Source organism: Paramormyrops kingsleyae, chromosome 15 (assembly GCF_048594095.1).
Source record: "Paramormyrops kingsleyae isolate MSU_618 chromosome 15, PKINGS_0.4, whole genome shotgun sequence".
In the NCBI taxonomy this organism is placed as follows: domain Eukaryota; kingdom Metazoa; phylum Chordata; class Actinopteri; order Osteoglossiformes; family Mormyridae; genus Paramormyrops; species Paramormyrops kingsleyae.
This window is the reverse complement of record NC_132811.1, coordinates 21,950,737-21,978,249: the sequence shown is the minus strand read 5'-3', so window position 1 is coordinate 21,978,249 and position 27,513 is coordinate 21,950,737. Positions and strand designations below refer to the sequence as shown.

At 43.6% G+C, this 27,513-nt stretch overlaps 1 protein-coding gene across 2 annotated transcripts in view; it reads right to left on the bottom strand.

Moving 5' to 3' along the window:
• Positions 1-5,802: 5,802 nt before the first annotated feature.
• The window catches only part of map1sa (microtubule-associated protein 1Sa), a 30,778-nt gene continuing 9,067 nt past the window's right edge, over positions 5,803-27,513 (bottom strand). The window contains exons 2-8 of one of the 2 annotated variants that reach the window (XR_002838439.2): positions 23,316-23,417; positions 15,893-15,975; positions 13,017-13,157; positions 9,455-12,866; positions 9,053-9,276; positions 6,459-8,784; positions 5,803-6,293 (exon numbers count right to left, since the gene is read on the bottom strand). Coding sequence is in view for 1 of the 2 variants with exons in the window: in XM_023813274.2 (XP_023669042.2) it covers positions 8,629-8,784; positions 9,053-9,276; positions 9,455-12,866; positions 13,017-13,157; positions 15,893-15,975; positions 23,316-23,417 (4,118 nt within the window). In the remaining variant the exon portion in view is untranslated. Of the gene's footprint in view, positions 8,785-9,052; positions 9,277-9,454; positions 12,867-13,016; positions 13,158-15,892; positions 15,976-23,315; positions 23,418-27,513 lie in introns of both variants that reach the window. The other variant, XM_023813274.2, reaches the window with a different exon arrangement.

The window sequence follows — 27,513 nt, the reverse complement described above, 5'->3', positions numbered from 1 at the left end:
CTGCAGGCTACTGCAGGTGGCAGTTCTCGCGAGGCTACTGACAGTTCAGTTTGGAGAGGCAGAGGAATTTTTTTTTTAATTCCCGGGAGATTTACGGGAAAATACTAATAAGGGAGGACGGCGGGAATGAGGGGTAAAATACGGTAGTTTCCCAGCCAAAACGGGAGACTTGACAGCTATGGTGATGCATGGGGTAACGCGCCACTTGGACACAAGCTGGGGATTGATCCCTGGCTGGGTCGCCCCGGTGAGGGTGATTCAAGACCTTGAGCAAGGTCCTCAACCCCCAGCTCCCTGGGTGCTGCCATGGGTGGCTGCCCTTCGCAGATAGCTTACTTACAAAGAGCAAGTTGAGGGAGGCGTAAAGACTCCAATTAATAAAGTGATGATTATGATTATGATTATAACCCTGGGTTCATCACTGATGATGTGTCCAAGTCACACTATCAGATGTATCAAGAAACTGAAATGTTGGATGAAATGTCAGACACCAGTACGACACCAGTGGGTAGACTCTGCAGGTATGAAATTAACAGGCTTAATTACAGGTAAATAAAATTACAAAGCAATAACATTTATCAAATATAAGTTACACACCATGTAGGTCCCGCAGCAGCATTTAATCACACAATACTACCGCCAGTATGGGGAAGTCTATGGGTGTTGTCTTAAAAAAAAAGAAGTAGACTCTTTGCTACAGTTCACTTTCTTTTCATTAATTTAAAGTCTCACAACTATACCAGAATATATTTAAACCCTGTTAAATTCTCACACAAACACAAAGATGTTTTGAGGAGCTATAACGTATTTGTTTGTACAGAAGTTCCCAGACTACCATTTTTATAAGGTGCCATATAATGCATTTTCTTCAAATTATTCTCTGATTTCTACGTAGAAAGTATGTGGACTTAATTTGGTCAAAAAATGTCCAGAAATGGTTTTGCCTGCCCATTTACAGCCCTACGATTTGGGTCTATTTTCCCTTGTTTGGTGGGATCATTATTATGTTCACGAGTTCTGCTCTGATTGGCTGGTTTAAGGTATGGCATTGCGATGGCTCACACAGAACCAACATAGATCATTACAGGTGAGGTGAAATATGGAGCACTTAGGCCAGGGACGGATTATGGGTTGTGCGGGCCCCTGGGCAAAACGTTCGCGAACGCCACCATTGTCTGGGATGGCTAGTTACTACGTCATCATGCCACTTGTGGGTCCAAACTAGTGCGGCGTACCATGTTGTAAAAGCAGAATGATGTTGACAAAACTATCTTTTGCCGCTTTTTACCTCGGAAAAAGTGAAAAGAAGGTGGCTTAAGTTGATACAGTAAGTTGGATCTCAAATTATAATCAGTACAGCCTAATGCCATTGCCTCACGTTAATGTTAACACCAGGTTACCCATCTCTGTTTATAGAGACAGGTAGCAACGTAGCACAACCAGAACGTACAACAAACATTATTTGTTTGAATAATCCAGAATGTGCTAGTTCGAAATAGAAATTGAAATGTCTATAAAAGTGAACCAAAATGCCATGTACCTGTTATAATCTGCAATTGTTGCTTTGCAGCTTTCCCAAAGAAGACAATTACATCCTCGTAGCTAGGGGGCAGTCATATCATGCGCAGGGCCAGGAACAAATAAATTCAAGGACACCAACAGAATGAAATGGTAAGCTAAATCACAAATACTACCCACCCGTGTCATATTTAATAAATCAATAACTTAGATAAACAGCAGGTTTACACGTGGGTTGTCAGAATGTTGTGGAGAAGTGCGCTCATGTAGTTGAGAGGTGACCGGGCGTTAGCTTGCCAGATGCAAGTTGACATGTATAAAAAGAGGTGGGTAAACCGTGTTTACTTGCGTTTAGCCTCCACTACAGCCCTGGGAGTGATTACACTGGTCAAACTCTTACACTGCTACACTGGTCTGGGGGCCACTCAGCGGGCAGGTTAACCGCCTCCATCCCACCATGCTACCGCTCCCTAGTCAGAGGGCCTTCTGTAAGGCTGTTAACACGCCCCCCCCCCAGAAGCCAGGGGCCCCATTGTAGGGGCCCTTGTAATCAGATGGCCCTCTAAAGGTACACTACACCCTCCTCCCTAGGGCCTCCTAGTAGGGCCCTCATAATCAGAGGGCCCTCTAAAATCCCCCAAAGCCCCCATCCTCCCTAGGGCCTCCTAGTAGGGCCCTCATAATCAGAGGGCCCTCTAAAATCCCCCAAAGCCCCCATCCTCCCTAGGACCCCCTGGTAGCCAGAAGCCAGGACCATAATAGGAGGGCCTAAGAGGGCCTTCTAAAAGTAGGCTCCCATGCACCCATTTCCCTTTAAAGTTCCTATAGCAGGGCCGGGGGCCCCCTGAAAGCTCCGACCCCCCCCCACCACCACCACCACCACCACCACCACCACAATTCAAGGGCCCTTGGCAGCCAAACGCCCTCCCTCCATGTTTCCATCAGAGGCCCTATAGGGTCAGGGGCCCTTGTAGGCAGAGGATCAAAGAATGTAGGCCCTCTAAAATAGACAAACGAAAATACATTGTTGATAAGCGTTGCAAATTGTTTTGGGCAAGGGGCCCCATGGGCCCCCTGCACCCCAAGGGCCCCATGGGCAGCGGCCCCGCTGGCCCAGTCCGTAATCCGTACCTGACCTTGGCATCCAACCATATATGTTTGAGCCCGTATCAGAGGAGGAATTGAATGATGAGGAACAGCCAGTTGCTCGGAGATTGCAAATGAAGGCTCTTGAGTGGTAAGTTTATCACTTAATGTTTCCTGGAACAATTTGCCGACCATAACTGAAATAGTCCCACTTCAGCCAAGGCACAACATTAGCATATTAATAACTTTTTACCAAGAACTCAAAACAGCAAGCGGAGAAGCTTGTAAATATGTTGTTTGTAATGAATTTGGAAATGTGGTTTCAATTCAGTATCAATTAGGTCTTGCAGTATCAATTAGATATTGCAGTATCAGTTAGGTATTCGTTTAGCTAACCAAAATAAGGCTATGAAGAAGTACTGAAGCCTCATCACTGTCAGACTTTGTAATATTACTCATTATTCCCCTGCTAAACTAGGTGACGTTTTCACGTTGCTAGCAACATTAGCAACTTACATAGAATCGTGCAACTGAATGTAATCTATGTAATCAGAATCAGAATCAGCTTTACTGGTTAACACATAAAAGGTCTTCGGTTTATTGTTGCTCTCAGTATACTTAAACAGAACAGACATACAGCAAACAACAAGACTACAAAAAACAGTTAAGTACAGTATGTACAGAAGCGTAAACCAGAGAGCCATAGTGCAGAGGTGCATTGTGCAGATATATACAGTGCCTTGCAAAAGTATTGAGCCCCCCATAAAATGATCAGATTTGCCTGACTTACAAATGATATACACATATTCCTCCTCCTGTATTTTTATATTTATATATTTTATATTAATCTATTCTTGCCAGAGTAGACGAACGGTCATATCCTCAACAAGGTGCATCTCAAGCCACCAGAGGGCACCAGTGAGCAGCTAAGAGACAACAGTTTTCAGGAAGCTCCGTTAAATGAACCCTACCGCTGATATATACCATTTAGGAGCCCTCTATATTATGGAACCCTCACTGTTTCTATAAGATATTAATTGCTTTAATATTATAATCATGAGCAGTATCATGAATAACATCCATACTTGTTTATCAACAGATGTATGCAATATCACTTACAGAGCCATCCTAGATTCCTTGACCACAGGCAACAACCTCTGAAGACCTTCATCTGATCTGGTGCATTTCTTCATATCAAACACATTCAGCTTCTCTTCTGACATCAATATCACAAAGGCCAGAGCTGACTTTATAATATTACAATAAAAAGGGCTCATCGGAATCTGTATCAGTATGAGCAGTTGTGTACTGGAATGGTATCGGAACTGAAAAAATGTAGATTGGCCCATCCCTGATTTTCTTATATTGAGCAAATATCTCCATTTCATGATTGCTGCTTATTGTTTCTCAGTGTGTACTATATACTATTAAATTGTGGTCCATAAACAAATACATTTGCTGTGTAGTTTGAATATGAAGCACAGCAATATATTAAAAGGTAAATGAATCACATATAATGTAATTATTGTATAAATGAAGTATAAAACAAAAGGCATTCTGCTTAAACTGTTACAGCATTAAATGCATAACAATAAGCCTTTTTCTACATGCCAGCATTTCATTTAGGGAGAATGTGTGAATTATCTGTTATGAGATATACTGTATTGTAAGATAACACAAATGGTGTAAGAGCTGAAGGTGCCGGGGTGTCAGGTTTAGCGGCCTGCTTTACACTGCAAAATCTCAGATTTAAAGGTGACTTCACTGGAAGCCCTCATGTCAAGCGTGGGTCATAAGAATGTCCGGAAAAATCCTTGAAAAACGTCCCAAAAAGAGTGGGAACCCTGTAAAGGTTATGACTAGAGTTAACTTTCACAAAGAATGCTTCGTGTTTCAATTTCACTTTATTTTACAAAGCTAACATGGTTATCAAGTAATGGAATCTACTCTGGATGGGGAGGAGGGCTAACATGAATGCTATTGTGATTCAAGATTTGCTTTATTGTCATATGTGTAAAGTACATTGATAAAACCAATTACAATGCTGTTTTTACTGCATTATATCTTATTGCAGAGTATGACAGATAGCTATATAAAAAATAGGTACTACTGAGCAACATTTAGGTAACATGTAATGTAGACAAAAGGTAACTTATGGCAAAACAGCAACTCTATCAAGTGACTGACTTTTGTAAAATAAAGCCGCCATTTACGATGTATTCATAAAATAAAGAAGCAATACCTTTTTTTGTGCATGTTACATTGTAATCAGCTGTAGTATAAGTATTTAAATGCAATTAAAGTGACAACAGCAGATGAACTTCACAGGTATATAGTAAAGTGACATAACAGTGCAAAATTACAGAAACAAAATTAGATTTCACGCTGTTAAAATCGTTTTGTTGTGTGTTGCAGGATGTCAGCAGGGATGACATGACACCTACACTCAGCATGTTCTGAAGATCTTTGTGATGCCATTGTGGTTGAGGGCACAGAGGTAGGCTATTGGCAGACTGTAAGAATGTCAGTAACCCATCTGAGCTGAAGTATACTTTTGTATACTTGTTCCAAAAACTTTCTTGAGCTGGATGGGACGAAGATGCCTCTAAAGTGCAGACATTGCAGATTATGCAGAACACAATTCGTTAGCCCCGGTGCTTGTAGTAAAGCAATTATAGCAAGTTTATCACCCCAAGCGCTTCCAAGTAGTTGAATCGGACCGATGATGTCGCTCACAAACACATACACAATGACGCTCTCTGGATATTCACGTGATATGTTGGATTTCTTAGGCATTACTTACACTACGCCTTCATGTAGCGTTACATTAGGCAATCACCAGCGACTTCAGTTCTTTACACATGTAAGTATGCTGCGTATTAGATCACATACGCTAGATTTACTGTTTCGGTATCGGAATTTGGCACCGAAAGGAAATCGATTTTTCGATCATCGATAGGATTGGAGCATCTCAATGGGTACCACAAAGTACCGAAGTTCAGTATCCAGCCCTAACTGTGACTCATGTGGTTTACTTTGCACATCGATGTAGATTGTGTCACTTGCTATACTTAAATGAGGTTACGGACCTTAAATTTAGTGAAGAGCAGAAGCACAAGTACGCCCCCATACTTAGAGCACAGTGGCGAGACGAGCAACAAAACTTTTTACAATTAGAAATGAAGACTAAAGAAACAATTGTATAAAACAAGCATATTTATTGAAAAGAAAAAGACAACATTAGTGTTTAAATACTGCATCATCTGCCTTCATACATCCACGACTGCTAGCACTCCTTCAGGATAATCGGCAACTGTGGCAGTTTCAGTCGTCCAATAAGAACATCTGCAGAATTAAGCTCCAAAGCCAAAAACATTCCACATGTAAAGCACAGTATTTGGGAAAAATACTGAGAAATGGGTCTTGGTATTGTCTTGAAGTCTCCTTCCATTTCTGTTTTTTTGGAAACGCTGGTGGACCTCGACCTCAGGGTTAGCTGTGCTATAATAAAACGAGGGAGCAGTCCAGTCGTCTGTGGCTGCCCCGGTGGCATGGCTGGGCCCCGGTGGTCCAAGCACACAGTGCAGCAAAAAAAAAAAAAAAACACAGTCCAGATACTAATACCTTTGTACCACTGAGAGACGACAAAAATCCAAACTTACATCATGGTTTAGAGTAGGGGTCTCCAACTCTGGTCCTGGAGAGCTACCGTCCAATAGGTTTTCTATCATACCCGGCTTCTGATGAGCCACACCTGTTGTCAGGTAAATACCAGGAACAGGTGTGGCTCATCAGAAGTCAAGTGGGACAGAAAACCTACTGGATAGTAGCTCTCCGGGACCAGAGTTGGAGACCCCTGGTTTAGAGTCACTGGTTTTGCATTTGGCAGATATTCCAGGACAGTTACGCCTTACAGCCATTAGAGGGCAGAGCATCCACACATTTTCATTCTTCTGAACCACTTTCAAAACATGCCACAGCAACCGAGAAGACTGCCAGCCTCAGCCAACTCAACAAGGTAGCTTACTGCGCAGTAGAAACAGAATTACAGTTGGAAAACTTTGTGAATATAAAATAGTTGAAATGCTGCACTTATGTTCAGTTACAGTTTAGCTAAAGGCATAGGTTACAGTATCACATACAATACTATTGCGTGGCATTTCACAGGTGAAAGCGAATTTTGTTCTAAGATGCTGCTAAGCAAAAAATAAAAAATGAAAAGCAGGAAACCAAAAGAATAGAATCACTTCTTAGAGGGTAGGCATTAGTGTTGCGTTAATCCTGACCAAAAAAAGGTAATAATTTAGAAAATAAATAAACTGATATCTGAATTTCAATCAAGTTCAAAAGGTTCACGTTTAAAAAGGGAATGAGAGGAAAAAAAAAAAACCTAAATGCATTTTCCCAACAAGGCAGGTCCCAGAATTCAGGAAAGGTCCCAGGAACATGGAGGCATCGTAAGATTATGGATTCCCATCTCAATAAATACTAGAAGACAGGCCTGGTAGTGAGAGCCCATAAGAGAGTCTTCATCTAAAGTAAATGGAGAAATGAAAACTACACATGTAAAGTTCAGCATGCTTAAACAGTAACCATTTCAAGCATCAATAAAATAAAAAAACCCACATTGTTTGCTGATTGACAAACCCACAACAGATTTCTTCAGTTATTCAAAAAGGTGGGCGAGTTTTTTTTTTTAAAAAAAAAAAAGAAAAACCCTCATCTTAGTGCAGACAGGAATGCTGATGGGGAGGCCCAGCATGCTTTCTCAATTCTCTAGCTAACACATGCTAAAGGCTACGATTCTTGGCTCACGCACAAGCCGCTTACATCCTACAGTGTGATGCATCAGGCCGTGTCAGAGAAGAACGAGGCATCCCTTTGCTTTTCTCCTGATACGTGTCCATCTCACTCGAGGACACTAAACACTCAATCGGGTACCGTATTAGGTTGATCGGATCCTTGAATTGTAGGCACAACTTTACAGTAAACAAAGAAAGCTGTCACAGGATATGAATATAAAATTGTTGATTTACACATATCAGGAAGAAGAAAAAAACATTTTAGCATCCAAATAAACCAAACTTGTCATCTGTAATCACTATTTCATCATTTCCACAAAACCGCAGCATTTTCACTCTATACCAGACCCAGTTGGGTACCTTGTAGTTTGCAGGCGTTTCAGAAATCTGACATCCTCACAGGAGAGACCTCTGTACACGGACTTGAACCTAAAACTCCCTCAAAATGCCACAGAACAGTCAGTGAGGTGGCTTTGCCGAGCCCACACACCAGTGGCAGCCTCACACAAACTCTGACATCCTATAAACATTCTTTGACACATTCATAGATTTCCCCACTTATTTTTGAACAGCTAAACTGTGTGAAATTAAATTTTATTTTTAATATAAAAGACGACGTGACATGGCTGAAATTCTCAGTCTCAGGCGGTGGAAGATGGGAAAGAACTTTCAGATGTCCCACACATCTCGTGACTGATGACACCCTTAAGATCTACAGCCCAACAAGGCACGGTCAGGCACCGGCTGAAACGAGAGCTGCTTATCAACAGGAAACCAGGTCAGCCTTTCGTTGAGGATGACACACATATGTATGTGCACGTGTGTGTGTGTGTGTGTGTGTGTGCGTACATACGTCAGCAAATGTGTTACTCTGCATGTGCTGCGCCTTGTATCCATTGAGCAGCGTCTACAGCATGTAAAGAGAACACAAGTTCCAATGTTTTATCATTACCAATTTGGCCAGTTCACTTTGAGGCTTACCAAAGAGTAGCATGATTGCACATATTCAATTCCCCCCCCTTAAATGATCATCACCCCACCCCCCAGAAAACTTATATCGCAGGTTACAGATCACACACCCTGACGGAACAGGGGGGTTTGTGAAGGAGTGGAGAGCAGTTGCTACACAATAAAAGAGGGAAGGAGAGAGGGAGGGACTGTGCCACTGTGGGTCGGGGGGGGGGGGGGGGGTGCATTTTAATGCACAGACCTTCCCCTCCCATCAGAACTCCACTTTGCAGGCAGGAAAGGTCTCCTCCTGCATGGCCACGGTGCTGTTGCTGCCAAGGACAGTGATGCCCAGCTCCCTCTGCCTCTCATGAGTCTCCTGGTACCACTCATGCATGGTTCCGGAGTCAAAGGTGGGGATCAGAGTCACCTGAGGTGAGAGGTATCAAAAAATTAAAAGTAGTACTTCACTGCTACCATTTCAATCTATAAACAACCAAAAAATACTCACTAAACAATACAGCATGAATTACAAATTAAAGTTACTATATTATTGCTATACTTATGTCAGTTCTAAGTCACACAAGTCATTTGCATGTAGATATGCCTCTCTACGCATATGAACACGAGGTAATGCTGTACAAGGAAAAAAAGAGAATATTAAATAATTTTATTAAATATCTAAAAGTTGGACTGACTTGCACAGTAGACCAGGCCGTTTTGCCTTCCAGTAGTGCATTCAGAATGGGCCTCATAATGTTCTCCTTGAGGGGCTCATCCCCGCTGACGATGTAGCAAGAGGAACGCAAACGGCGGAAGAACTCGACGTCAACAGTGGCAGCTGCACAGCCAGAGGGGAGGTAGGCCAGGTCCAAACAAACAGGTGTACTGCCCCCCACATTTGGCTTACTGCTCCCCGAGCCTTAAAAAGAAGAATTGCAAATGAGGAATTAAGAGTTATGTACAAATGAGAGCTGCCATTAATGTAATGCTGCAATAAATCAAGTAAAAAAAATACATGTTTTATAATTCCCCCTAAGAAGAATAAAGCTGTGTTTTCCATATAGGGTTGCTACTTCCCCAGCTGTTTCCTTACTTACTGGCTGTAGTAGATCTCATGGGTCCCACTTTGGAAGCAGGGACCGTGCTGCGTGATGGAGGTCTCGTGTCAACATTAGAGCTCGATTTCGTAGTCCCACTAGCAGGGGCTGAGGTGCCAGCCTTTGTCTTGCTGTTCTGTGTGGAGATGTTTGTCGAGCTTACTCTCTGCATGCCTCCAGTGGGCTTCTTGGATTTTGTAGTTACATTCTTCCCATTTTTGCCTTGTGTTTCGGCCTCAGGATCAGCCATGCAGGCACCAGGCTGTGGGGGCAGCGGGGGCAAGTCCTTCATGGGTGCAGGGGGAGGATCTTGGGAAGAGTGACGAGTTCCCCTCTGAGACGTGCGAGATCTGAGATGGTCATGTGGCTGGTGGGGTGGGAAATTGCCCCCAGAGTCCTCGTCGGAGTCTAGCCCGCAGTCTGCAGTGATGGAGGGACAGTCCTCGGTGCCTGGAGGCACATCAGACTCCGAAGCCGTGGGCAGGGACTCACTGGCAGATGTTGGGGGTGTCTCTTGGCCCTGGGGTGAATGCAGATCGTCAACTGCGTAACACTGAGCAAGTGGCTTCGCCAGCTCCTGGGAGAGGTCACTGTCATCGGAAAGATCACGTGAACCAGGGTTAGCCAGCCCGGGAGAAAGTGGAATGCGTTGGTTCTCAGGAGGTTTGGGATGCTGAAATTCACAGGGGGACACCAGACACAAATCGACATCATGGGGAGGAATGTCTGTGATAAAGTCCTGTGGTCCAGAGAAGCGCCCCTCTGAGCCATCGCCTGGTTGCCTCATGTTATGAGACGCCCTCAAAGGCAAGGACATTCCCGTTTTAGAGTCCAAGTCGTAGTGCCCATTTGAGTAGGGCCTGACATCCATATCTTCCTTAGGTGACTCATTAAGTGGTGGAAGTACCTGCTCAAAAGAAACCGATAAAGATTCGTCAACCTCTGTAGAGTGCGGGGAGCCAACTTCAGCTGGCAAGGAAGGGGTGGTAATGGTAGGGGAAACATCGGGTATCATGTCCTTTACAGGGCTCAATGACAGGAAGCTTGAGTGCTTCTCCAGAGAGGAGGAGGAATTGTTCTCTATGTTGTTTTTAGGGCATCCCAACTCAGAGTTTCTACAGGATCCATTGGGTCGGCTGTCGTCAAACCCCAGGCTAGATATTTTACCACCAAGGCTACTGTCTTCCCCAGACCCTAGGGGTTCTGCCTCGGGAGACTGCTGAAAAGGTGTATGTCCAGCACTGTTTGGACTTGAACCTGGAGGAGAGACTAATTCAAGAGTCTTCTCGTCAGAGCTGGCACATGCATCATCTTGGCCATTTCTTATCAAATTGTTCTTCAGGGCTCCCTCAAGTAACCGATACTCTGTGGGTGTGAGGTCAAAGTTAACACTGCGGTCACTTTTTGGAGTCTTAGCCAGAGGAGAGGGTGGTCCCATAGCCTTGATAGGATTGCTAATGGTTTCCATGCAGCGGAATTTCTCTGGACTGTCTAAATTTTCATTTGCCTCCCCTACATTTGCTCCATCAAGCTCACAACGATCCTCCAACTTCTTAGACGATCCCTGCTCTGAAGATGCCCTTCCTATTGTGGCAGCCCCTTCATTTGTTGCATTACATCTGCTTATTCTACATGGGCCTGCGTCATCCTGCGCACTCTCCTCTCGCAGCTTTTCAAACTCCGCCGTCATATCCTCTGGTGTGGACATCTTGGAGCGATCTGCATCCTCTTGTGTGGAAGGAGGGGCTTTTTGACTTTCTTTCTCCTTTTTGGATTTAGCCCCTTTATTAGCTTCCTTCTTTGGGCCAGATCCATCCTTCTTTAATGCCCCATTTTTGCCTATATTTTTCTTTTGGTCCAGAGCAGAAGATGAAGGAACAGTTCCTCCTGGTACCTTTTTCACCTCCTTGCTCAGGGTTTTCAGTCTCTTCTCTTCGAACTTACTTTCCTTCTTGAGTTCTTTCTTTGGTTCTACCTTTGTTTCCTTCTTGGATTTCACTGAAGGTGGCTCCTTTTTGGTTTGGTCCTTCTTTTCTCCATTCTCTTCTTTTTTAGAAGCGACAACTGTGGCCCTTTCCTCCCTTTTGACTTCCTTCTTATCATCCTTTGAAGGTTCTCTCTTTGATAGAGGCTTTTCAGCCTTTACCACTTTTGGCTTTACATCACTATCCTTTGGTTTGTGTTTTTCTTCACCTTCTTTGCTGTCTTTTGGAGCAAAGTCATTTGTCATTTTGGATTTGCCCTTTAAATCTTGCTTCTTGATATCAACACGTCCAGGTTTCTCCTTTAGGGCAGCACTTGCTGGTCTAGACTCTTTGGTTGCCGACTTCAGGCTTTCCCGACTCTCCGTTCGTTTTGGCGGCTTGTCTAATTTGCATGCCTCAAGATCTTTGAGGCTTACTACTGGGTGCTTAAGGAAGTCAAGGTGCTTCAGTTTATCCAGTCCCTCCAGGATCTTAGCCTGAGGTGTACAACCTGGGAACAGGACTCGAATAATCTTTTCATGATAACTTGCAGGATGCCACACCAGCAGAGCACAGATGGAGACCAGGCTGGGTACAGGGAACTCTGAGCCTTTGGTGTTTGACACATTTTGAGGCCAAGTTTGCATGAGGGCCTCCAGTTCCTTGCTGCCCTTGACAGGGTTGAGGACATACATCTCAAGGCGACCAACTCCCATTTTCTGGAAGAGAATGATTGGCTCGATATTAGAGTTGTTAGAGCGGTAGAGTGGTTCTGGTGTGATTGATAATTTTTCCAGGTATTGTAAGGTGAGTGCCACCTGGTCGCAGCTCTGTAGTACTTTGGGATCCCCAGGGACTGCTTTGAGCCTGTCTGGGGCATTCAGGAAAACTACCCCTATTTCAGGTGATATGAGATTCTTCATCCAGTCCTCGTTGCCTTGGGAGCCTGCAGACTGCTCCTCCTCAAGCTCAGCAACCTTCCTTTGCAACATACTGTTCACACCAGGTAGGTTGTCAACCCCAATGTGAGTAAGCAGCATAGAGTCAACCCGGTCCAGATGTCGCACAAGCTTCCAAAAACATGAGCGTGGATCTGACCCACCGTTGACCAAGACATTAAAACCATTCACAGCAAAAAAGGCAGAATCGCCTCTCCCTCCAGGAAAGACATAGCAGCAAGGACGAGAAAGCTTGAGAAAACCTACAGTGCTAGGGGGCTCGAGCAGATCAAAAGGAGACTGAGGTTCCAAAGACTCCGAAAGATATTCTGTAAACTCCTGCAGGCCTTCCATCTCTGGCAACACTGAGGATGGATTGGTTTTGATCTCAATAAAGTCCTGTAGATTGTGTTTCTCCAACACAGAATTCTTCCATACACCAGAGTTAGGACAACTCAATGTCAGGCAAGCTTTCTGTGTCGGGTCCGCAGAGCTCAACAGCTCACCAATCTGGGAAAAAAACAGAATTGAACACATCCACTAATAAATCTCTTGATAAATATATAGATATACAGTACATATACCCATCTTAATTATTCTTACTTTCAAATAAAAACTGTAGTAAGTTCCTAAAGAATAACTATGAGCATTCAGACTTACCTCTTCATCTGTAAAAATCTGAATAAAGTCATGGGGAGAGAAGCACCCTGTTTGCAAGACCAGATCCCCCCTCTCCTCTACACACTGTCCTGCAAGAATGAGCAGCTTGTGACGAGCTGAATCGGATATCAACCGACGAACCTGAAGGGGAGAGATTTGAGACTGCTATACATCTGAATTTGGTTGACAAATGGCCTAGTGAAGATTATAGATGTGGCTACATCCTAGAATAAGATCACAAGAAGCACAACTAGTACCACTGGTGGATGAAAACAAAACAATTGGGATATGATTTTTTATTTTTTTTTAATTCACTCTGCACTATATAATTGGTTACGGATGATGGACTGGTAGCTTTTAAAACTCATAATGCATAACTTACCCTTACTATAGGGTTAGGGCCCCTTTGTCACTACAAAAAATTAACGTGCCCTTAGATCTTGCCACCTGAATTACAGGACCTCAAAGAGACCAGCATAAAAGTTCTGTTTCATATCTACTTCAAGACCAGTTCCTCCACTTTACAACTACAGAGCACAAAATCTGAATAATAGTTACCTTTTTCGTAGATGTACACATAAGCTGCCATTTAAATTCTTACTCACCGTTTCAATTTTCTAACAGCCATAAAAACAACAAATACAGTAAAAGCTGGAACTCCAAGCCAACTGAGTAGTTCATCAGGACCAAAGTGAACCTACACAGTGGTGGATCCCCCAACTGCATCGAAAACGTTGTTGCTGTGATTTATGTAATTTTCTTATTATTTTATGTAACTAGGCATTGAAATTTTTCCTCCTCAGATGCTCCCCTCATTTTTCAGTTGCCCCCTCCTCCCCCACATGCCCGTCCCTCCCCTGAAAAGAATCTTACGCAGTTTCTATACTTGACTCCCTTGCACAATTGTCATGGAATGCCGATATATGAAAAGAAACACTACAGAAGGCCCTAACCAAGGACAAATTACAGTTCTACGTTTGGCAGCATACGTGCTAATCTTTTCTTTTCAAAATGTACTTTCAACTTGCCTATCATTTTATACATTTCCTAGGGGTGTAACGGTACACAAAATTCATGGTTCGGTACAAACTATGATTTTGGATTCATGGTTCAATGCAATCTCAGTACAGCAGAGAAAACGTTTTGTTTTTAAAACCAAATGCTATGCATCTACTGAAGCATGAGAATAACAAAACCAGAGACAATTTTGTAGTTTGTAAAAATAAATACATAAAAATTCAAAAAATTAAAATAATAATTAAGTAAATCCCACGTGCTCTCATACGGAGTGTGGTCACATATCTGTAGCTGAATATCCCGGCAAAACCAGTGAAGCCACCTTGCAGGAATACACACATTCAGATATTTCATCTCAAATGAGTTAGCATATTGGATGCGTTTCCAGCAACATATCCCAGTACAGTAAAACAGAGCTGACAGACAGTCTTGGTCTAATCAACTACTCTCTCTCTCCAGTGGTGGTGTAATTGATTAGAAAATCAAAATGTTCCCAAACTGCCAAATATGACTGACTGTAACTAACATTAGCCGTAACCAAGTCACAGCTACAATTAATGTTCCATGCTGAACATCTACTTGTGAATTTAGGTTCCGCCTGTCAATAAATGTATTAATTAGTTCCATTATGCACACCAAACTGGAAATAAAGCCCCAGTGTACCGTCAGAGTCCTAATATTTATGTTAATACTTGTGTTGCAGTACATGTAACAAATAAAGGCACATGAAATACGACGGCTTTCATGTGTAATTGACATTTTACAGCACAGCTTGTGGGCAAGATGGGTAGCAGCACACATTCAACCTAGCAAAACAGACAGGACCTTGTAGAGGAAGTACTGTACCAAGAAGTAGACAACCAGCACACACAAAATAAAAGCGGTTGGTTGAAATTTAGTCCAGTATGCCTAAAATGAAAACACTCAAAGGGTCCATTATTTGCACATACCAATTACATGACATTATTTACTTTAGACAGCAGATTTCTTCTTAGGACTGAAACTGGTAACAATCTCAGTGTCAGTTTTGGTTTAGTAGGAAACATGATCAGTTGAGCAACCTAAAGGTGATGGTTTCAGGAAGAAGAAAACCCTCCTCAATACTCTTGGGATCAATATTTGCATTGTCCATCAGAGCCCAAAGCAAATGACAAATGTGAAACCCATCACCTACTCTCCACATACGGTCTTTAGTACCAAAAGTTAAACTGCGATTCATTTCATAACAATTGGTTATTAGTCCACAATAAATAATTTTATCTGGAATTATGCATGAGGAGCTGTACAAAATTAGCCAATTCGTTTCCAAACTTGGCATGATAAGCAACATGTTTTCTCCATGCGGCTTAAGGTCCATGCTTTTACAACACAGGTATAAGAACCATGTCTTTTGAAAGGAATTTAAATTGGCCATTAGAACCCAGAATAAATGGTTATCGACAAATGCTGTGTTTTTTTTGAACAGCTTGACATTTGAAGGAAGCAGTAACATTGAGGTGCAACTTTGTTTTTAGATGTATAAAAGAAACACCTAAGTAAGCTGTCTGTAGCAGGTGATGAAACACAGCGCTAGTATGATGGAGAGAGGAGCAGGAAACATTTCCGCTTTTGCACTAAAATCTATCAAACTGCTAGGTGTTTGGACATGGATTAGATCAGTGTTTTCCAACCCGGTTCTCGGGGGCCCCTCCCAAGACAGTTTTTGCTCCTCGCAGCACTCCACAGTGTTAGATTGCCCATTACTCAAAGCCAATTCAGGGCAGGGAAGCAGCTACATTAAATTACACATCAGAAAAATAAAATAATGTGCAGAGAGAGCAGCTGTGAGCCCTGGCTGCACAGACAGTGTCAGGCCTCACCTCTGAACACACGTACGCGTGGGAGGGGTTCACCACCACCCGGCTCTCCAGGACGTCTCCACCATGCTGCAGCGTTCTCTGGCCTGCGGGGAGATAGGGGAACACAGAGTAACACTATTAAAGGGTGAGGGGGGGTCCAGAGCCTATCCTGCAGGCTTCGGGAGCAAGGCAGGGAATAGCTCAGGACGGGGCACCAACCCATTGCAGGGCGCACACACGCACACACAAAATTCATTCATACATACATGCACATCTATGGGCAATTTGGTAACTCCAGTTCACCCCAGCCCAGAAAGAATATGATTCACTCTTATTATATTTGAGAGAAGCCCATCATTTCTACAGCTGATATCTCCACAACTAGGCAACTCCCAGCAGAACATCCTAGATGGACAGATAGCACTAAAAAGTCCTTCTAAAACAGGGGTGTCAAACTCCAGTCCTGGAGGGCCGGAGCCCTGTGTAGCTTAGTCCTTTCCCTGTTCCACCACAAATGATTCAGCTCAACAGCTGTGTGGTAATTAGCACAAGGAGGTGCAAGGAGTTGAATCAGGTGCGTTAAATGAAGGGAAACCCAAAAATACAAAGGGCTCCGCCCCCCAGGACTGGAGTTTGACACCCCTGTTCTAAAACAAATCTTTTTTTCAGAATTGGGGTGAACTGCCCCTTTAAAACCACACACATAGCAAACCCACGGTCAGCACGAAATTCAGTGTGCAGTGTAAACCACAAGAAACATCAGCTTTAAAAAGACAAACCAATCTGCAGAAAGCTCTTAATTGGTGGCCTATTAACAACGTCCTTAAGAGAAGCCTGTACTGGCAGCAGACGCGTCCGTCGTTAACCTGGGAGAAACACACCCTAATTAAAAAGAGAATCACCAAATCTGTCCCGAGGCAAAAAGGCTCTGTGCGACAGCAGATGCAGCAAATCCACTGCATTCAGGAGCGGCTGGTACCTTTGAACCCTTGTAATTCGGCTCTGTGGAGAATGCAGGCCTCCAGCGGCAAAACTATCAGCTGATCTGCCTCTGAGAGAAGCCACCGTAAGGACAAAATGGAGTAAGAGTCATGGTGACTCTGGAATGGGAGCCAGGAGCAGACAGTCACAAACCTCCAATGTAAAAATAAACTTCACTAGAGGAAGAGGTAGGGTGAAAAGGGAGTTCAGAGGCAAGAAGGAAAAAAAAAAACCACAAATCCACAAACAAAACCACAGTCTACAGATGGTTTTAAATCTTTGCTTAAGACCAATTTCTTGGCTTTGGAATGACTCCAGTTCAGTTTGGTGTCTCAAACACATCTATTTATTTAATTTAGATTTTTTTAAATTGATTTTATTTATGTTATCTTTTTCTGTGTTAGTGCTCAAATGAGTTCTTTGTTTTGCTAATTTATGCTATCTCTGTGTAGCACTTTTGAAACTACCACAGTTGAACCAAAGTGCCCTACAAATGACTTGTGACTTGATAAATCTTCCCCCGCCACCCCCACTCTTCTGGTAGCGTCTTCTTAAGCTTCAGGCTCAGTAAAAGGGCCTTTGCTCATTTGCTGGGAGTCTTTGGGCCACACGATTGGATTGGGATCACATGCTAGCAGATGACAGAAGCACAAACCCATATGTTAACCAGCCATATCGGGGAGTGGGGGGGGGGGGGGTGTTGAAGTCTCTGCAGGGCTCTTTGTTTGGTCTTGTTAAGATTCCAAATCAATAAACAGATGGAAACTGGAGGAGAGAGCCAGGCAGATGAGAGAGAACCAGAGAGAACACTGGTTGTACACAGGCCAAGCCGTATGGAGATCTGTAGGCGTCAGAGTCTGTAGGAACCAGAAGGGCTGGTATATGCTTGCATGACAATATCATCACCATCTACAGATGAGATGGACTTGAGTAAAATTGTATGAAAATTAAAAGTTCAGTGAATGACAGTCCACAGATCAGTGCATTCACAAGTATGGGAGTCTCCCATGACAGAGCATCACAGAAAAGATAAGGGGTGGGGGCCTGTTTGTGTAGGTCTATGCTGCCATGAGGCTGAGGGGGCCCTAATTGGGTTACATCCCTGTTAAGGAAGCTGCCAGGAGGCTTGATGCTCACAAGCACCTTATAGTTGGGGAACAGCTGTGTTACAGCCCTGCCGCCACAACGGCCCTGGGAGACAGAACTGTCCCTGGATGCTTCCTCAAAGGCAAGGAACCGTAATTGGCAATGAGCTTCAATGATGATTGGGGGGGGGGGGTTGGGGGGGGTAGGATGGTGTCACACTTCCAACCTGGATCGCTAACCCCTCCCCCCCCATTAGTGACAGTGATATGGTAGGAAGTACTTCCTTTTCCTGTAGGCCAGCTGAGCTCGCCTGCTGCCATGGCAACCACTGAAGGCCTTTCCTTGCAGAAAAATAGGCCAATACATACCAGCACAAAAATCTGGGCCCTAGACCTGAACACATACTACTGGAATCCTCACAGACCTGCTCTTCCATAAGATACAACTCCATGGTAAGGCAGTGACCATGACAATTTCCAATGACCCTGCTGTACTGGATTTCCCAGTAACTTCCCCAACTTTTCATTCCATTTCTCCTTCCCAACTGAAGCTTATCCTCCAAAAGATGCACGTCAGAATGTGATACTTGCCGAGAGCAGCTGCATGGTTGCACGTCTCAGAGGCTCTATGAGGAACTGAAAGTTAACAGGCCTCGCTCTGGGGAGAGGATGATCCCAAATTTAAAAATATTTGACACTTTCCATACTTCTTCAAATCAAGTTGACATTTCATAAAGTGTAAATTTTCTTCTGCAGACCTGAAATGAACAGCTTTCCAGTGCACTCTGTGTGTCTATAAAAGCTTGTTTTACACAATGCAGACAAACAATGGCATGTTTACAACATGGTTAAGGACATGGGGGCTCTGATTTCCAGCTAAAATTGTGTCCTCTCACAACATCTAATGACCTTTATGTGCGTCTCTTCACCTACACGGAACAGACCCACAGGAAGAGCGAAAAATGCGAGATCCACCAGTGGATATAAATAGCAACGGTGTAGGCGCGGTGTCACCATCACCGCAGCTGCTCACGACGCTTCAGATCATGCTCACTGCGTATCAGGGCCACTCCCCACACACCTCATAGGAGGGTGACAGGAACACAAAGAACAGCGTCACATTCCATACCGGCCACCCCACGGCACAACCCCCTCCAAAGTCACATCTCCTTCCACTGTGCAGGAAGGACGCTCAATAAGTCCCCACACTACCCACCCATTCCCTCTGCCACGCGTAGAAGCCCGAGTCACTGCACAGAGACAGTGTCGACACATAACAACTCCCCAGCTGCCTCACAGGTTCCTTGGGAGTCTGGAATGAGCTTTCCAGCCCAGAATCACAGCCACATGTCGCAGGAACGGAAATGAGAGGCCCTAAGGTTCAGCCCATCTGCAGAGGCTTTCTGTAGTGAGCACAGTTCTTGGGGACTGGGGTCTGCACACAGCCTCCTCAACATATCATCAGAGGTGGATAGTTCAAGTCCAGAAAGTAAAAATCCAGACCTAGACTTTGTTTCAACCAACCAGTTGAATATAAAGAGTCAGTACTTCACTGAGTACTCAATTGGTTGGTTGAAACTAAATCTTGGTCTGGATTTTTACTTTCTGGACCTGAACTATCCACCTCTGCATATCATTGTTATGACACTCCTACCCTTATGATCTGCAGGAGGCAGTGCCAGTTAATCCATGTTGGAAACAGGAAGAGGTGCTAGGTGTGGGAGGAAGGCCACTGGACTCTACAGGGTCACATTGGTTCTTTGCACTTATTCCAGACAAGCAATATGCTTGATGGGGAGGTGATGTCACAGGCGTGGGCCAGCAAGTGATCGGTCCAGTCAACCTCTACCAGTCTGCCCAGAGTGCCCAACCTCACAACACCCCCCCCCCCCCCAGGTTTCTCGAAAGCGTCTGGCATGTGTTCCCAAGCAGCTGGTCACTGATGAGTCATGCCAGTGGCTCAAAGAGGAGGCATGACAGAGCCTCACTGGGTAAAAATTACATTACAGGAAGTGACCAACCCTGACAGGGAGGGGCCTGTGGTCCACATGACACTGTAGAGGACACACACACACACACACACACACACACACACACACACACACACACACACACACACACACACACGACAGTTATGGACAAACTATTTTCAGTGCCAGATCCTGTTCTGACAGCCACTGGTCTGTTATCAAATCCCCCATGCTGCAACTCTCCATCCATATCACCTGCCTATATTGCTTTTCTCTGAGAGCCAGAGAAAAGCAAACTACTGTTAAAAAATGGCTTGTGGGAGTTTTACTTACACAAAAATGTTCTGAAGGTAGAAGGAAAAGAGAGAGAACCAATCAGATTGTAGAGGACACAAGTCAAAGCACCTAGAGGAGGCAGGACCAAGACATCTGACTTCTGAGGAGAGGTTAGCAGAGCCTCGAGCAAAGGAGACTAAGGGGGGACATGATCCAGGTATACAAGATTCTAACAGGTCTGGATGCTGTTCTTTGCAGAGCGTGTAGTTAGAGTATGGAATAGTCTTCCTGCTAGTGTAGCACAAGCTAAAACCCTGGGTTCCTTTAAATCAGAGCTAGATAAGATTTTAACAACTCTGAGATATTAGATGAATTCTCCCCAAACGAGCTTTGTAAATTTCTTATGTTCTTAATTGGTTAGTCTGACATCTGACCAAGATCTGATTGGTTATCACTCTGAACCAATAATTTTTTTCTTCTGCCCTCAGAACATTTTTGTGTAAGTAAAAGTCCCATGAGCTAAAAAAAAAAATGATCACATGTGACCCGGAACGTTTTCACTTCAGATCAAGACTGTATTGAAGTGGGACTCAAGAGGATATTTAACCATAGATAACCATCAAATAACAGGCCCTGCATCTCTGAGCATGTCAGATTTGTGCCAGCCACCCTGGTGAGAAGTGACTGCATCGATTATACAACAAACACTCCCCTAAGCTCTCCACTCCACCACGAGCGTTCGAGAATGAAAATCCCAAGAACGGGAGTCCAGAAGTAGACGACCTGCAGATAGAACCTTGAAAGTGAGCGAACAGTTAATGTCCCCACAACCAGAATAACTAACCATGATGACAGAAGCACTATGAACGGCCCGTCTTTAGAAGGTGAGGTCAGCTGAGGTTTTGTTCAATGTTCCAAAAAGCAAAGCTAGGCTGCCTATCATACAAGGGAAAAGATATCCTAAAAAAAGAAAAGCTGCCTGAATTGCACTAGCAGTGTCTAGACACAAGTGAGTGCCAAGCCACACAGTGCGAGCATCGATAGACACCAGGGACAGAAACGATTCCTTGAATTTCACACACTGAGGCTCGGACAGCAGATGCGACGCCGCCACTAAAAGTTAATTTAAATTCTCAGATCCTACACGATAGAAACTCCACTCCAGCCAAGAGGAACAAGTAAATAACTGTCCTCCCAGCACAGTCACAGAGAAATTTAGAAAACTTGACATCTAATAAGACTAACATGTACTTTAGGTCACTCCGATGGCCTTCTGGTAGTAGCACAAACAGAATGATGGACTGTACGACAAACACAAACAAAAAAAAACCACAACACTCACATGGAATTACATCTTACGACATTAAAGCACATCTCAAAGTTTGAGAATCTCATACACAGCTCCTAGCCTTTTTCGGTCATAAGATCTACGGACCACATAATTACATGCGGTTTGCTCCAATATACAAAGAGGGAACTTCTGCATTCAGTTCGGCTTTTCGGCAGATGGGATACCGTCAGACATTTCTGGCAGGCTGGAAGGACTTTTGGCATGGGGAGAGGAAAATATTTAAAATTGTAAGACTTGCAAACTACTCGTCTTTTGCAGAAAGAGTGTGACATAAACTGCAACACTCTACCTGAGAATATCAAGCCCCAGGAAATCACTGCAGGTGAACTTCTCTGTTTTTAAAATATAGCAGGTTAACGTATATCAGCCAATAGAATCCTGCAACACAAACTGATCATCCACTGTTGAAGCACTTATGCTGAAATACAGCAGGCCGATGGTATTCAAACAGACCAACAATGGAAAAGCTTGAATTACTACAGCACACATCAGAATCCATCCCCCAGTGACGACAACCATCCCCCCCCATCCATGCCTGTGGTTCTCCAACAAACTTCAGTCGACCAGACAAATCACGCCCTTCAATTCACACAAGGCATAACTCAATTACTACCTGGCAGACTTCAAAACCAGAATATTCCACTAGAACACTTTAAAAAAAAACTGTCATTTTAATTTGAAAACAAACGAGCATGATGTTACTCTGTAAGGGCAGCATGCCCAGGCATCAAGCACAGAACTCAGGGAGAGATCAGCAGTCCCACAGTCTGCTCTTAGGCCAGACAGAGCCAGACAGAGCTTTGCTGATAATCTCGGGCAGTGCTGCGGCTGCGACAGGGGTCAGCGGGCAGCTGCAGGCTTTCCGTGGAATTCGGGCAGGAAGACTGGGTGCTCGTCCCAGTGACATTAAAATGTTGATTCAGCAGGAAGACAGAGCAACAGACAGGCAAATGCGCTCACTTAAAGTCAGGCTTTCGAGCAACTTAGATGATCAGAGTCAATTTTCCCTGCATTCCTGTGGGTGTGAGCTGAAAAATGAAGCAGAAGGTACCTTTGAAAGCAGCATCCGCAAAGCTGCATCAAAACACAAGCTAGATCGCATACAGCACTCCTTTAGCATGTGCGCTACCAGCTCTCGTGCTTTACCACTGGGTGGTGCATAAAAATATGACACATGCATTTCATTGTGTTACATACTAAGCACAGACTAAAGTGGCACCCCATCTACACTCTATATTAAATACCATATATACCCACACACACATTGCCTTCATTATAAAAATTATCCATACGATCACAAATATAATATCCTACAAATCCCCAAAAGTTGTATCCTTTTACAACTGCTAGTACTACCCTCAAGGACAGGTCGTATAAAACTTGAACACAAATGGCGTACAGTTTTAGTTGCGCTTAATGGGGGGGGGGGGGGGGTGGTAAACAAATGCAAAGGCTACCCCCCCCCACCGCGTACTTGGTGACTGGCAGCCGAAGGCACGTGTCAGGAAATCCCAGCACAGGATGGATGAGGTCAGCTCCACCAACATGCACACACAGAACCAAGCATGACTAATCAACATGGAGGAACCAAGCACAGAGCCAGGTTAGAGGGAAAACAACCCGCTCTCACACTACATAGTGACCAGAGAACAAGCCAATCTCCCAGCCACCGGTCTCGTTTGGCCTGGTTTCCGCCTTACACCATAGATCAACAGCGAGTCAGAGATCAAACAGACACCTGGAGGATGGGGGTGATGTATTGATGTGAGGCGTTTGTTTACCTTTGAGTTCCTCAGAGAAGGAGGCCGAGTGTCTTGACACAAACAGTTTCAGCTGCTCGTCCAGGTTACAGGTCGTCAGATTCACATCCCAGGAGCGAATACCTAAACAGGGAGCGGGACACAAAGCACTGAGTCAGGGGAAAAAAGAAAAACCCAAATGGTTCAACACGAGGCTGTTAAATGGCACGATGGTCACGGAAAATGGCACACATGACGGAAACCTTACATTCAGATAAACATCAACGCAAACACTTTTCTGATTTAATTTCCCTGGGGAGGGGGAGCACCCGACTGGCCAGGCACGGCACAGACCTTCTACTTAGTTACCTGCACACACCTGCTGATGGGAGTCAAACTTCCCAAGTGCTCTTCTGAACGAACCAGCACATCCAGGCAAGCTACCGATGCCGATAGAGATGCACTGATCAACTGGCCAGGGACCAAAAATCGTTTGATTTTCAGGATGCGTGGTCTGGACCAGAAACCAGCTGATCAGTCTTGTATATTTCCATTACCAAACTTTCACACATACGAACGAAGAGGACCGTAAGTCCAAATTGTGTTCATTGGGCTCCCGTTTCCTGTCCGCAACATTTTTTTTTCCTGCACGCCAATTCTGGGTAGTACGCTACTCCCGCCATGCAGCAGCGTAGCGTGCGTACTCCCAGCATCCTAGTTCTTTGTACTTGTGTATACCCTTAAAATGATGTTGAATAACGACTTACGAACATTTCAAGTTACGAACGGCCATTTGGAACGTATCTCATTCGTAAGTAGAGGAGCGTCTGTATATTGATGTAACAAATATACAAATATCAATTAGATGCTAATCTGCCCGAGACTAAGGAAAAAAAATCGGTTATAATGATCGTCCGCTTATAGTAATCAATTTCACCCAGACAGACGTGATCACTATAAGCGGGTTCCACATAAAGCCTAAGTAAACAATGGTAAAACAGAGGTAAACTTTAAAGTGAATATTAAACAAATGCTATATAATCTTGAAAAAGAATGATCATTATTGCAAATTGCAAAGCTAACCAAGGTTTTTTTTCCCCAATACATAGTAAAAAAGAGTATTGTACACTTCAATTTTATTTGGAGGTTTGTGACCTATGGACTGTATTTTAAAACAAGAAAAAAAATTGAAAAATGATTCTAAAGATTATGCAAAAAAATATTTGCAGTCAGTTAAAATAATTGCGATCAAGCGATTATGTAATAACTGCAACAGACCTAGTCATGGTTCACTCGGCAGCTAGACATGCACCGATTGCAAAATAGCTGGATGAGATAAATCCTCATATTTCTATAACCATTTCCATATTGTTTTCTACTGTGTAATGTTTGACTGGCGCTCGTTGAATGACATCATCTTGTTCCGATTCTGAACCGATCCATAACACCTGTCATTTGTACCTCGCATGTCTACGCATGCGCAGCATTACACTTCATGGCAAATATTACAAGTGTTCTAGTTGTATCACTTTCTTTCACAACACTTTCATGACCCAGCCTGATCCCATTAGCATTTTTTTCACTACTTCAGGTTTATTTAACCTGCTGCTTGTGCCCGATCTCCAACAGCCCAGAATACCAGCCATATATTCCGATTTTGGATTCTTTGTGCTTTCTGTTTAATGAAAGTTCTGCATAGTGCCTGCACTTGTGTCTGAGTGTGTGTTTGTGCATCTTGTTATGATGAGATGACTATATGTGTCCCTGACGGCCGCCACTATTATGCTGCAAAGTCAGTATATTATGCCAATAGGACAATGAACTAGAGAAACGTATGTTTTGTCCATTTATTTCTGATCCCACTGCTTTGGAGTGATATAAACAGGCGCACAAAACTGTTATACAAGTAGGCATTCGCCAGGGATACGCACAGCAATTTCTTGTTGTAGCAACGCAAAGGCATATTTTCTGTGCATTCAGGCTGTTATGACAAGAAATTACCGTGCATTTTAATCTTTCTGTGGCTAATTTGGACTTCTTTTGTGGTATAAAGGCTAAAATGCACACTGATTTCTTGTCAGGGTGCGAATGCACATAAAACAAATGCGCATTTGGATACATGGCAAATGCGTAATAGACGCAGGATATTAATATGGCTGAAACAAAACACAAAATACACCAAACTTCATATTTCAGTTTAGAGGGAAGCAAAGGTGTATGTATACCAAAATACCATGTCGTAAAATGAACAGAAAAAGACAACTGAATCATTAATCAATTATTTGTATGACAATTAATCGTCAACTAAAATTTCATGATCATGACAGCCCTAAAAATGACAGTTTTTCATGGGGGGACAAAACAGAATTGACATGCACCGTCTTTTGTGGTAACAGGATTATAAATGACCCTGTGCTCAATGTTAAAACCAGGATGCAGATCCAGCATTCTGATCAGATGCAACCAATCGTTTGCACTGGCTCACATTTAAGATCACTACAAAGATTAAAAAAATACCACTACAAATACCAAGACCTCATCCATCCATCCAAATGAGATGTGGAACAAGTCACAAATGTATCAGAGCTCCACAGTTCGTTACATCCGACTAGGGCTGGGTGATATCACATCGATATTATACTGCACTTGCGCAATCATCACTAGGGCTTCAGATGACAGGCAAAATATTTGTCCAGACACCAGCTTTTTGGTACTATATGTTATCTGCTGTTTGTTTACCCTCACGATTTGTTAAGCAGATTAAGTAGTGCTAAAATATTAATGAAATGCGTTTTCTGACACCCAAAAGTTGGTAATCTGTATAAACTTGGCTGTATCAACTATGGTTTGGTATACTTCAGTGTGATATGCACTGTAGCGGAGCACAGCACATAATACTGTTTTGGTATACTATGGTTTGGTATACTTCAGTGTGATATGCACTGTAGCGGAGCACAGCACATAATACTGTTTTGGTATACTATGGTTTGGTATACTTCAGTGTGATATGCACTGTAGCGGAGCACAGCACATAATACTGTTTTGGTATACTATGGTTTGGTATACTTCAGTGTGATGTGTACTGTAGCAGAGCACAGCGCATAATACTATTTTGGTATACTATGGTTCGGTATACTTCAGTGTGATATGCACTGTAGCGGAGCACAGCACATAATATTGTTTTGGTATACTATGGCTTGGAATACTTCGGTGAGATATGCGACATGCACTGAAGTGTCGGTGAAGAAAGGAACAGCTCAGCAGCCATGACATCTTTTAAAGGAGGATAAATAAGGTAAAACAACATCGGTGGTGTGGCAGTACTTTTAGCAGTTTAAAGTCCAACATGTTTATTAAACATAAGGGTATGCTGAATTTATACTGATTACTAACTTTTGGGTGTGATAAAATGCCTCATTAATATTTTAGGTGCACTGCTAATTTGCTTAAATTGTGGGCGTAAATATCAATATAGCACTGAAAGGCTGGCGTCTGGCCAAATGTTTCACCAGTCAAACCCTGGTGATTTTCACGCATGCACAATATATTGATGTGATCATTTCCCAGCCCTACATCTGACTAGGCAATAATAGCCAGAGGCATCACGTTCTCAGTAACACCGGAAACGTGTCTGAACCTATGCGACGAGCTTTGCGTTAACAGTTTAACTGGTTGCAGTACTGTCCTCCGCTACCACGCTAGCATTCCATGTCAACGCCAGGGCATATATCAGTGTCCCAGACAGTGCTGAACACCTGGATGTCTTTTGGTAGCAGAGGCTGGAATAAGACCAGGCAGAGTGGAGGCTGTATTCCAAGGAAGAGGGGAAAGAAAAAAAACAAACTGACAGACAATGGAACTACAAAAGAGGAAGAAATCTTAGTTTCTGTCTGGTCTGGGCAAACACAGGCCCTGCCTCACTGTCGTTTTCTTCCACACCACACCGCTGCTTTGAGTACAAAGACACAAAAGAAGCAAAAAGACAGATGACAATACTCACTGCTGAATCCAGCACGCTATCAACAACCGTTGCCGCCGCTGGCCCTTTAAGTTAAAGCGGCAATCTGGCCCGCAGCCTTGCAGCTCTAATGAGGCCCAGTCGCCCCTTACATGCACTACTGCTAGTGACGTTTTTAAGCTTCCTTTGCAGTGTGTGCCCTAAACCAGAAAATGTGACCAAAAAAAAATAAAACCCCATAAGACAAGCAAATGTCATATAATAACATGCTGCTTTCAGAAA